The 12,494-nt window shown below is 32.1% G+C and overlaps 2 protein-coding genes and 1 long non-coding RNA gene across 6 annotated transcripts; 1 reads left to right on the plus strand and 2 right to left on the minus strand.

Moving 5' to 3' along the window:
- Window positions 1-1,504: 1,504 nt before the first annotated feature.
- LOC126661505 (uncharacterized) lies at window positions 1,505-2,056 on the minus strand. The gene has a single exon (XM_050355356.1). The coding sequence runs from the start codon at window positions 2,054-2,056 to the stop codon at window positions 1,505-1,507; it is 552 nt and encodes a 183-aa protein (XP_050211313.1).
- A 1,823-nt stretch (window positions 2,057-3,879) lies between these two features.
- LOC130014896 (uncharacterized) lies at window positions 3,880-6,563 on the plus strand. The gene is made up of 3 exons (XR_008789628.1): window positions 3,880-5,367; window positions 5,437-5,582; window positions 6,174-6,563. It is a non-coding gene; the product is annotated as an uncharacterized LOC130014896 (long non-coding RNA).
- Window positions 6,564-7,194: 631 nt separating this feature from the next.
- LOC126661280 (F-box/kelch-repeat protein At3g06240-like) lies at window positions 7,195-10,990 on the minus strand. 4 transcript variants are annotated; one of them, XR_007635605.2, is made up of 3 exons: window positions 9,887-10,990; window positions 8,481-8,604; window positions 7,195-7,628 (listed from the first exon to the last, which is right to left on the minus strand). XR_007635605.2 is itself a non-coding variant. In XM_050355106.2 (2 exons), the coding sequence occupies exon 1, from the start codon at window positions 10,962-10,964 to the stop codon at window positions 9,891-9,893; it is 1,074 nt and encodes a 357-aa protein (XP_050211063.1). In that variant the 5' UTR covers window positions 10,965-10,990; the 3' UTR covers window positions 7,818-8,626; window positions 9,887-9,890. The 4 variants fall into 4 exon arrangements, 1 of the variants encoding a protein (XP_050211063.1); XR_007635603.2 differs by having other exon boundaries at window positions 8,481-8,626; XR_007635606.2 differs by having other exon boundaries at window positions 8,481-8,663.
- Window positions 10,991-12,494: the final 1,504 nt, after the last annotated feature.

Raw genomic sequence — 12,494 nt, forward strand, 5'->3', positions numbered from 1 at the left:
TATTTTAAAGAGCACATTTAGTAAAATAAAGAGTATCTTTAATATAAAGAGTAACATATTTAAATTTACTCCAATAGACTCTTTAATAATAACTCTTTATTTTATTTTTATTTTTATAAATGATATTAAAAAATATAAAACGTTAATAATATTGATTTATTTATTCAATTTTAAAATTCAAAAATTCAAAATACTATATTTCAAATGAAAATAACCAACTTATTTTAAAATTTGAAAGTTTATCTTTTTAAAAATAAAGTAGAGAGTGAAAGTGGCTCTCCACATGTAGAGAGTTATTTTCACTCTCTTCTTTAAATTTGAATTTTAGAGTGTGCATTGGACTTTAATTTGTGTGCATTGGACTTTAATTTTAGAGATATATATTATATATAATTATACGTAAAAATTAAAATTATACGTAATAATTTTTACTTATATGTGTGTATTAGTTTATATATTTTATTTTCATATATGTATCTACACACATATTATATTTATACAAAAATATTTCAATAAATAAATTTTATATTTATTTATACATATATAAATATGAATAAAAATAATATTATTGTAAACTTCGGTTTTTCGGTCGGTTCGGTTAACCACTAGTTGAAATCAAACCAAAACCAAAAACCATACTTTTTTATAATTTGAAACCAAACCAATCCATTTTAACCAAACCAAAATTAATTTCGGGTTGGTTTGGATCGGATTAATGGTTTGGTTCGGTTTTTGCTCACCGCTAGGTAAGAGTGTCCAAAATACCGGCTCGGAGATAAAGTTCCTTACTGCTGCATATCTAATCAGACCAGAGATATTGCGAGAAGTTAGTACTTGTTTAGTTCCACATTACTCTTAACTTGTTTAGTTCCACATTACTCTTACTGACCACCGCATACATCTTATGAATGCCAAATTCAGATTGTTCGAGACTATGAATATCAACAATATTTGTATCAGAGAAAATTGGATGCAACAGTAGCCAAGCTCTTTCAGAAGTTCAGAATCGCTGATCCAAAGTTAATAAGCTATCATACTTTGTTAACTCATGAAAAAGATGAGCAGCACAATGAAATTTAACTTTATTTATAAAACTATAAGATTAATGTGACCTCATTCGAGACAGTAGAACCGAGGTTTAAACTTTAAATCTCTAAGGTATCAGATTTCAGAATGCCAACTAAAACAAATCCACCAGTTCAAGAAGATCAAGTTTTCAATTATTTCAGGTATGAATGAAATTTTCTCAGGCCAATACATTATGGAACTTAATAATATTAATTTTGTTTGACATAAAAGCTTTTTAAAATTGATAATAGCAACTATTCTAAATTGAATAGTATACAAACTTAAATCAACTATTCTAAACAACTCAATCAAAAACTTGAGTTGTAATTAATAAAAACAACCTACTAAACAAGATTTATGGAGTCGTAATTAATAACAGATTAATATATCATAGTTTGAACAATAAACTAAGGCCAGAGTGCCTAATGATAAAGCATTAGAATGAAATAGTATAGGGTAACGCATAGATATCAGCCTGTGGTAGATTCCGGGCACAGGGCCAAAAGGAAGACGCCTCATCGCCTGGTTCGTCATGCTGATAAATTTTGATTCTCTTGTCACAACGAATATCTTGCGTTTTCGTGGCAGAAAGCCAACTCTGATCATCAAAGTTAGTTTGATGATAAACAACAGGTGGTGCAGTCCAATCCCCAAACAAGGTTTTGTATAAAACTTCTGCTTTGAATAGCTTCTTCTCAGATTTTCCTCTCTTTTCCTCTCTTTTTCTCTTATGGCGGCTCCGAGTACTGTCTGATGAAAGAGTGTGATGACAGACTGGTCGGCCATGTTCCTCAGTCAAGCTACTTCTTCCAGGTTCGTCATCGTCCTTCCGCTTCGAAAGAAGTTTGCTGTGTGAAGTGGATTTCTTGTGTTGTATCTTAGATCGCTTCTCTTTTTTCAGTTTATCAGTTAATGGTTTATTCAAGTCGCTCTTAATGGTTTGGCTCACGGCCTCACCGTTGCTCAGGTAAGGATAGCACCGTGACATTGCTCTCTCAATCAAAATCGAAAAGGGTTTACTGTCTTGCTAGGGTTTCTCTGATCTTTGGGAGAAGAAAGAATGTGAGCAGTAGATTGATATCATAAACTTGATTTATATAAGAAAAGAAGGTGTAGTGCTAATAAGGAAAATTCGACTAAAGTGGAAACTAAGTAGATAACAACCAACCAAACTCTTCTTCCTTTTCTTCTCTATCTTCTTAAACCAAATATTTACTTTTTAGGAATATTCACCCAATTAACTTTTCCTACCGTGTGAATCAAGCTAAAATTTTATTTTATTTAAATCAAACCGAACTAAAATTCTAAAATAATTAATTTTCAAATTAAACCGAACAGAACCGGTCGCTTTCGTTGATTTTTGTCCATTCCATTTATTCTTTCAATTAGCAATGTAAAAAATCACGCAATATATTAAGTATAGGTAATATATTATATCTATACTATATATAAAAGTACGGATGGAAAGACAATCAATATACTACCAAAAGCCACCCTAATGCACTATTTCGACGGGTTCGTGCCGGGTTTGGACGGGGCTACATTAATATTTTTACGATATTGACAGTTCGAGCCCGCCCATAAAAAGCGGGCTTTTCTCGGGTTCGGACTTTTAATATTGTAAAAATGTTAATTGATGATATTTTGGGTGATATTAATTTTATTGATACTGAATTCTAGTTTTTTTTTTGTCTGAGTTTATATTTTGTCTTAGTTTTAGTTGGTAAGACTTGTGGTAAGACAACACCAATTGTACTTCTAAAATAGTACACACTTCGTAAATTAATTTTATCAAGTATGGAAGTGATAATTTTACTTCTGGTACCATTTGGAATTTTGGGTAACATATTTTAGAAGAATAAGAGTGCCACTAATTCTATAGTCCTAGCTGAAACAATTATAATTGTTTATATTTGGTATTTTATTCCTTAGGATTAGGACCTTTAACTTTAATTTACAATTCTGAAGTGTTTGAGTTCAAACAAAGAGCAGGAGGGATGACTATAGTTGTGGTGGTGAATAGATTCACAAGTATTATTGTGAGTCATTTTATAGAACCAAACTTACGGATAATTGATTCTAGGTGTCACTATATTTTCAAGAATTGTAAAATGGTGAACGAACTTCAAAACGTCACAATATGATTACTAAACTTTTAAATATGTGATTTTTTGAGGTTTTTAAGGGTTTTACGGTCAAATTATATATATGTAATAATCAAAATTTGATTATTTATAACAAATAATACCTTATATTATATATTTACACACAATAAACAAAAAATCAACTCGAAATATTTTTCTTCAGTGATAAAAATCTTTCTATCTTAACATAACTAACTAGTATAGTAACTAAAATGTTACATTTTAAAGTACGGTCACCATTTTATAATATTTGAAAAGTATAGTGAACTCGAAAATAAATGACCCCAAACTTACATTTGTACATCTGCTTCTTCTACAAGCAGCACTTTTATTTCTTGGGGCTGTTTTATGTTACATAGTTATGGTAGAGACTAAATGTAAAATAGCTGAGGAAGAAAGAAATGTAAACTTATAATCCAAATGTATCATGTATAAAGTTTTATATTCTTATTAATATTTCTATTTTCATTTTTCTGTTTTTTCAAATTATTGTTTTAATATCATAATTTAAATTTTATTAATTTTTAAATAATTAAATTACTATTATACAACATTAACATTAGTTTTAGAATATATTGATTAAAATTACTAGTAATTAATCAAATATTAAAAAAATCAATTGCATATTCATTTGTTCCCGTCCTTTTTATGGGTCAAATTAGCGGGAGAAGAAAATGAATGCAGGCGTTAGAAAAATTAATAAATTAGAAACAAAAAGGTCATCTGATTATCGATTAAAGCAAATGGCAGGGATAAATTGAATTGAAGGGATTTGAAGAGGTGATGCTCCCTCATGCCTTAGTTGACTCAAGTGACCCTAGTGTTTCTTTATCGGTGTACTGCCGGTCATTAGCTCTAATACACTGTGAAGAACCGATATTTTATGACGAGTCTTACATGAGTTATACAAAATGTTCTATTTGGGTGATGAGAGAGTATGGTGCAGCAGAATCTTGGACAAAACAATTTTCTGTAGATTTACCAAATCCTGGAGCTTTACTGAGGGTGCTAAGCTTTCAACGGCATGGTGGAATTCTTATTGAGGATAGCAATAGTGAGATAGCTTCTTATGACCCCCGGACACAAAAGGTCACCCCTCTTTGCTTCCATGGATACATCTTCGAAGTGCATTCTTACATGGAGAGCCTTGTTTTACTCAAGAACAGACTCAATTAGAAGAGTAAGACTGGACCTTAGTAATCTTAGGTTTAACTTTATGTATTTCTGTCTTTTGGTATCTATGCATTTTTAATCTGTTTAAGTAGGTTTAACTTAATGTATTTCTGTCTTTTGTTTTTACTGATCATGAAATTATAAATAGCTAAATTAACCTTCTTTTTGTTGAAGTTTATGATACCTATGTAACTGAAAATTTGATATTGTTGGTCATGTTAATATGTAATGGTTTGATATGTGTGTCTGGATGAAAATTATGGTCTGTCTATTTATTTGAGGGTGTGTGTGTGAAATGACTGCAAAGTGATTAGTGTCTAGCTCTTATGATTTTAAAAATGATTTCTCCTAGTTGATTGTTTTAGATCATATCCATGTAGGACTATTGGCTTCAAATTGATTGTTTATGGCTTTGGCTCTCATTCTTGGTTGAACGATGTTGTCTTTTGGCTTGTATATAGAACACAATGAGCAATTTAAAGAAATAATGGTTCCTATGCATTAGTCCTCTCTCAAATTTTCCATTTATTTAATGTGTGGCCAATCACTTGATACATATATTATAGAAATTTGATAAGCAATTTTATCTTGGTTATATGGTGGATTTTTTCTTTTGAAAATTGAACATGTTCGGTGGAGAACAATCTTGGAACATTTTAATTAGTCCTCATGGGCGGTTCTTGGAGAATCAATTAAGGGAGGATCAGCTTTGGTAAATATACGCACGCTCTGTTTCTCATCAGTGAAATACAATCTTGTAACTTCTACGAGACAAGCGAAAAACACATTACACATTAGCACCAGCCTGCATGGCCAGTTCTCTGCATCCTTCTTTATCCCTACATGATAATTAGGAAATCAAGATTGCGTCGGAAACAGAAACTAATGTCAATCATAACAGAAAAAGATGGCTGTAACAATGTGTTCCTGACATGGAACGATTTATGGAAGCAGTGAGGAACTCTCTGTATGCCCAATTCAGGTAATTCAAACTAAAACAGTGTCTAAACTTCATTCATCCTTTTTCAGTAACATGTTTAACTTGTTCCAGGTCAGGGGTTCACTGCTTATGTTCATATCTACTATCCTCGCTTTTATGGCTGTTGGTGGGTTCCTGTCTTTTGTTGAGGAAATGATAGTATTTTCTTCCTCAAAATTTGTTTCTATCAATAATCAACAAATTCATTTCATATGAAGGTATGAACTTCTGTTCAAGTACTATTGCATTTTAACTTTTTTTTTTTTATTAATGAACTCAAGATATCATAGTTCCGGAGACTTTAAGACTAATTTAGCTTATGTAACCAAACTGAATAATCGAAACCAAATTGGCTACATATTCGAACTCTCGAAGAGAGAAAATTTATTTGCTACCAAAAAGGGAAAAGCTAATTTGCCAATTTAGTGATGATGGTTATCGTATTAGTGAATTTCTAAGTCATCCTTTTGGAATTGAAGCTATGTTAAACAACAAGACTATGGCAAATTTTTAATCCGTTGGTGCCAATACAAGAAAATTGTACTGTTGACATGCTTTCTTGCAATGTCATTCCTCATGAAAAAAGAAATTTCGCCATTACTCTTAATGCTTAGGTTGTTTTCATGTATAGGTTGATTTCTTGAAAGTAATTTAAGTGAAAAATTAGGAGTTTTGCATTTTCAGATGGTCAAAAGTCAAAACCTGATTTGTTGTCCTCTACGTATTTTCCCTATGAACAGAATAGGAGTTTTCATTTCGTACTACGTAGTTGAATATTGATGGAAATTTAGGGATAATATTTTGTGTAGGGGTTTCAGGATGTTGGAGATGAAGAGAAGCTAGGATAGTTTCCTGAATCGGTGTCTTGTTCATACTAGAAGATCAACTAGTAATGCATTCTCTTTGGCATTTGAATTTGATTTGAATGCTAACCTCAACATATTTTGAGCAAGCATGCGTTCTTGAGTGATAATGTCAAAGCGGATTGCAACTGATGAAATAGACGCGATCTGAATAAGCAGGCTGTTATCAGCTGAAAGGTGGCGGGGTTGGTCACAGTGGAGGAGTTGATTTTAGATTTGAGTTCAGATATGTTTTTAGTGAAGAGAAAGTTTAGAGTTTTATGTGAACATTAAAATTTTATTTATTTAGCCACATCAAATAATAAAAATTTAATTTCTAATGCTATGTCAGTTTCGTTTGTGGTCCACTAATGGGAAAATATATAAATGTAATTGTAACGCGTCGTTAACTAGTAATTGCAACAGTTTTAAATTCGTTTCCAAATTGGCGTAGCCATTGCATATATTTACTTATAAAGCATATACTGGCATTATTTGTCAATGAACATGCAAATGTGACATGAATGTGGAGTTAAAGATGAATATTATCAAATATCTCAATAAATTTACAAAGAGAAAAGAGTATTACAAGAGAGTAGGTAAGGTTGGTTGAACCGGGAACAGCAGCCAGTCTGGTTTGTTATACTTTAAAACTCGGATTTCTGATTCAGCCGTTAATAGAGGCGTTCCACAAAAAAAAAAGGCAAAACTCATTTTTGTTACTAATACTATCACGTTATCAGATACAGCAAGAAAAAAAAATAGAGTTAACAACATGCTTCTGATAGTTTTTGCAATGCATTTCCATTCAAACTTTTCTTTAAGGGTGTGCAACCGGTCATCAATTGTGGAGCACCATGGATGGACATCCGATTGTGTAAAATGTTGTATTCGTTTGGTTCGGTCAATTTGGCTAAAACCAAACAAATTGATTATAATTGCTAGTGTAGTGAACCGACCGAGTAAGTAACATTAACCAAAATTGAACTGACAGAATCAACTAAAATTACAAAAATTTCAAAACCAAACCGATCGTATAAGTCATATTGGGTTAATTCGGCCGGTTCTAATAATCTAGATTATCTAAGTCACAAACTGATAATTATTCAAAATTGAATCAACATGTATCACTAAAGCAAATCAACTGAAAGTAATCGGTTTGGTCGGTAACATCAAATTGGTGAAAAAATCTCCTGTCTCCTGTCTATTTCTCTACGAATGTTACTACCCTAGTCCCTCGAGACAGACATGCCCCTTCTTTTTCCTTTTCGAAATAGCTTCTAAACATAATTTTTGTCAACAAAGGTAGAATAATGAAAAAAATAGAGCTTCATCTACTTGGCAAATTATTGCTTGGCCATTCCAAGATTAGGGTAACAACACACGTGCTGTTGGAGGAGCAGCACCATCGGAGAAGCAGAACTGATAGCAGAACAAACACAAAAAATGTTTGGTGCATTTTAGTTTTTCTAGCTGAATATAGCTAAAATCTTTTTATTTGTCTTTAATCAAACTAATAACGTATATAAATGACAATCGAGAATTGAGTACAATCAAATGTTTACTGAGGGAAGACGGTCATTTTCAACTACATAAACCATTTATATGCTGTTTGTACCAATGCGAAACTTATTAACTTAAACAGGAGAAATTTGGATTAACAGTTGATTTACAGAGTAATGTATTTGAAACGTGCAAAATAAACCATTTACATGAAGCCAATTCACTACTTATCTGAAGCAGAATTTTACAATGTCTTCTAAAGCTTAGTACCCTAACTAACCCTCCATAATCTTGCAAAACAAACTACGTGGTGGTTTTCTCCAACCGCACTTATTCAACACCCAAATGCAACAATCATAATACCAAACACTACCAGAGAAATCATACGACATAAATCATCACAAACCAAAACATTAAGCATCATCATAAACATTTTAGATGCCAATAGTCCTCCATGAATTAACCTGACCTAAAACCATAAACTCTGTTCATTTTAGAATCATAACCTGATGCTCGCACATATTCGTCCCCTTGAATGAAGGGATGGCCATATTTTCAATAAGACACCCAGACCAAACAGTAACATGAACACACAATCCCAAATTTTCAGTTACATAAATATCATAAAATTCATCAAAAGGACGGTTAAATTGGGGGATTATGCGCGTTTCAGTTTCATGATCAAAGAAAGCATCAAAAAACCAAAAATATATACGGTGAAACCTAATTGAGCAGTGTATTTTTAGAATAGTTTGCTAAGAATTCACTTACTCTTGTAAGCTTGCTTTAAACTTCTTGTTGTTCCTTTTCCCTTGACTAAAATGAGGCTCCCCATCTCTGGAATTGGGTGGATCCGCCAGAAGGAGGGCCAAAGGTTACCGCAGTTGTGGTGGGCCTGGTGGCAGCCATAACATTAACTGAGAGTTTCATGCCAGTTCAACATTAATGCGGTTGCTGCAAATTTTGTTTAAAGTATATGTATATTTGAAAATAATTTTGGTCAAATTAGTTAAGTTGCTAATAGTAAAGTCAACAAGTATTGTTGCAATTACTTTCCGAATCCGAAAACAGGATACTGCTTAAAAAACTCCTTTAGGGTACTTTGCTGGGCTCAATATTTTTTAGAAACAGAACAGCAAACTAAACTTAGAAGCAATTGTGACAATAAATTATAACGATTTTTAAAAAACAATTAACTGCCAAATTTATTTTTAGCTGTGTTAGCAGTAAAGCAAAACACAGCTTCAATAAAATCACATAAAAGCGTGTCAAATTACCACGGATTACATGAAGAACAAACAAATATGTAATTTCAGATAATTAAAACAAAACAATAAAAATGAAAATTTAGAATACAGACGCGAATTAATTATATATATATATATATATATAAATAAACAATCTAATTGATTTTAAAGATTTGTTACAATACATAATCAAAATCATCTTTAACAACATCACATTAAAAAAACTTTCAGTTTACCACATATTACATGAACAACGAATAATAAACTATTTCAGGCAATTTTATTTGTCCATATGGACGATATGAATAAGACGAGACTTTGAGTCTCAGGTTCACATGAAGCAGAAGTTTACCATTTCATCTAAAGCTTAGTGCCGTAACTAGTCCTGCATAATCTTGCATGCCAAAACTACATTGTTTACTCCAACCGCACTTATTTAACACCCAAATGCAACAATTCTAACAATACCAAAAGCTCCAAGAAAAATCATACCAAATAAATCACCACAAGCAACCAAAACAGAAATTAAAAAATCCATGGTTTGCAACAGTTATGCACCTCAAGCCAATGGCCAAAACCATTCAAAAAAAGCATACGCAACAAACATATTTAAATCATAAAAAACATGATCACTTTGCATTCATTTCTCTAATTAGCTATACCTGTTGCGCACCCACATGTATGCCCTTGAATAAAAAGACCATATTAGCAATTAAACATACAAACTGAAACATAACTTGAACACACAAATCTCAAATTTTCAGTTACATACATATCATAAAGTTAATCAAAAGGACAATTAAATTAGCACTTCATGCCTGTTTCAGTTTCGCGATGAAAGAAAGCAACACCAAAAACACAGAAATATATATGGTGAAACCTGATTGAGTAGTGCATTTTTAGAATAGTTTGCTCAGAATTCAGTCTTACTCTTTTATACTTGCTTAACCTTGTTCCTTTTTCCCTTGAGTAAAACAAGGCTTTCTGTGTAAGAATGCACTTTGAAATAACGTCCATCGATCCCAAGTGGGGTGACCCTTTGTGTCTGAGGGTCATAAGAAGCTATCTCACCATCACGCTTCGCAATAACAATGCCACCATTCCCTTGAACGCTAAGCACCCTCCCGAAACCTCCATGATTTTCTAAATCTATGATATATTGTTGAGTCCAAGATTTTGCTGCATCGTACTCTTTCATCACCCAAATCGAACATCTTTTCCATTTATCATAGTGTACCATAGCTAATGACTGGCTGTACACTATTAAACGACTGTGATTTTCGTCTATTTCAGCTAGGGCATGAGGGGGCATCAACTCTTGAAATGCTTCATTGCTCAAATCAAATGAGGTTATCATTTTTTTTCTACCATTACGCAATCTTACAAACCAATAAAAAACACCATTCAACTCAACATGACGTCCTATAACATTAACATCATAATGTAGATTCTTACCGGTAACGGTCTTCCAAGAATTGGAGCTAAGTTCGAAAATGTCAGCAATTGGTGGAGAAGCTGTATTTGCAAAAGCATAAACAATTCTCACCACTTTGTAGTCACTGGTCTTCTTATCAAACCCAAAGCCAAAAAAATTAGTAAGCCCTTCGCAAATCTCAGTATAAGAAGTTGTAATAAACTCTCCAATTGTCGGGTTCCATACAATTAGGCGCTTAAATGTTGGAGAAGACAAACAAATGAGACCATTACATGAACCAACCATCCAAACATCATTTCCAAACTCACTAAATGAATGCAAATCGAGTTGTTTGTACTCACTAAACGACTCATTATCATTGTGCAACACAAATTCTGATTTTGTAAAATAATTGATGACAAGATGGTAGAATCTATTGGATTCAGTGGTGTGAGCTAAGTGAAGGGAAATGAAATTAGGGTTTGTGATTAGAGCATACCATGATTTGCACACACTTGTAAATTTCAACAGAGTTTTGACTGGCAGTCTCTTCAAGATTTCAGCCACCACTTCTTCATGGAGATAATCTGACATTGTTATTCTCTGTTTTCTTCCAATTGAAATGCTCTAAATAAATTAAACAGATTTTATAGATACTTATTGAACAAAGGATCAGTTCACCCCCTCAACTACGCAAGAAATATCAAATTAGTTATTTTCAAAAAAAGTGAATCAAACTAACATGTATCTTATAAACTTTAAAAATCAAATTAATTTTAAAATGTCTAACTTTTATGATTTTAAAAAAACGTTTCTCCTAGTTGATTATTTTGGATCATATTTATGTAGGACAATTGGCTTCAAAATTTAAAAAATTACTGTTTATGGTGTTGGCTCTCATTCTTGGTTGAACGATGTTGTCTTTTGGCTTGCATAAATAAATATAATATTTCCTGATGCATTAGTCCTATGAAATTTTCCATTTATTTACTGCGTGGCCAATCACTTGATACATATATTATAGAACTTTGATAAGCAGTTGTATCATGGTTATATGGTGGATTTTTTTCTTTTGAAAATTGAACATTTACGGTGGAGAACAATCTTGGAACATTGTAATTAGTCCTCATGGGCGGTTCTTGGTTTGATGAAGTCTTTCTCCTAGCTAATCATGTTGCTATCTGTTGTTTACTTTATCTTAAGTAATAGGATTAAAATCCCGAATGATATTAAAATAAAATTTCAATTTGTATCGTAGTGGTATCGCGGATTTAATTTTTATTTTAAGTTAAATTATTTCAACTTTTTTAAATTAAATAAGTAATGTGGCAATCGGAGACAACTAAGTATACACTACCATGTAAGACGCAGTGTCTGACGACAGTTAATATGGCGACTTATGTGGCGAATGATGTAGCAACATATTATAAGAATAGGCTTCCCTACCTCTATAGATCGGAGAGTGACGAGGTATCATTGTATGAAATAAAATTTGATTTTTGGTATCATTTTAATATGAACTGAAGTTTTGAGCCAAACTCAAATATAAGACTAAAATTTAGTATAAGTTGTGCTTTTAATCCGTGATTATATGTTGTTTAATTTTCTGCTGCTTGATAATTATATAGTGTTTCAGGATGAATGGTTTGCATCAGAATCTCCGGTATCATTTCCTGAAAACCATAAACAAGGATTTTAAAAAGGTAAATTATTTTTAATTTTTTCTTAGTATTAAGTTACCATCATCCTTAATCGAAAGTAATCAATCATCTAAATTGTAAGTATTTATGGTGTTGCTGATATCATTAGGATCCTGAACAGGGCTTACTTGAAGTAATGGCAATAGAGGAATCAATGTTAGTGATATGCACTAGGTCAATTATGTTTGACAATGTTTTGACTTTATCATTTTGTTATTTATTGATTAGCGATTTTTATCATTTTATATTAATGATTAAAATATTTGAATGGTTAATTCTTTCTAAGGTCATCAAGTATGTGACTTGATAGTAGAACCCTTAAGTTTTATAAAAGAATTATATACCATATATCCCTAGTCTTAATAGAACATTGAGGCTAGTATGATGTTGACTGATGATTATGTTTTACTAATCATGTATATGA

The sequence above is a fragment of the Mercurialis annua genome, linkage group LG8 (genome assembly GCF_937616625.2).
Source record: "Mercurialis annua linkage group LG8, ddMerAnnu1.2, whole genome shotgun sequence".
In the NCBI taxonomy this organism is placed as follows: Eukaryota; Viridiplantae; Streptophyta; class Magnoliopsida; order Malpighiales; family Euphorbiaceae; genus Mercurialis; species Mercurialis annua.

Excerpts from the sequence above, each read along its gene's own strand:
- LOC126661505 (XM_050355356.1), bottom strand. The coding sequence starts at position 2,056 with ATGTCACGGTGCTATCCTTACCTGAGCAACGGTGAGGCCGTGAGCCAA.
- LOC126661280 (XM_050355106.2), bottom strand. The coding sequence starts at position 10,964 with ATGTCAGATTATCTCCATGAAGAAGTGGTGGCTGAAATCTTGAAGAGA.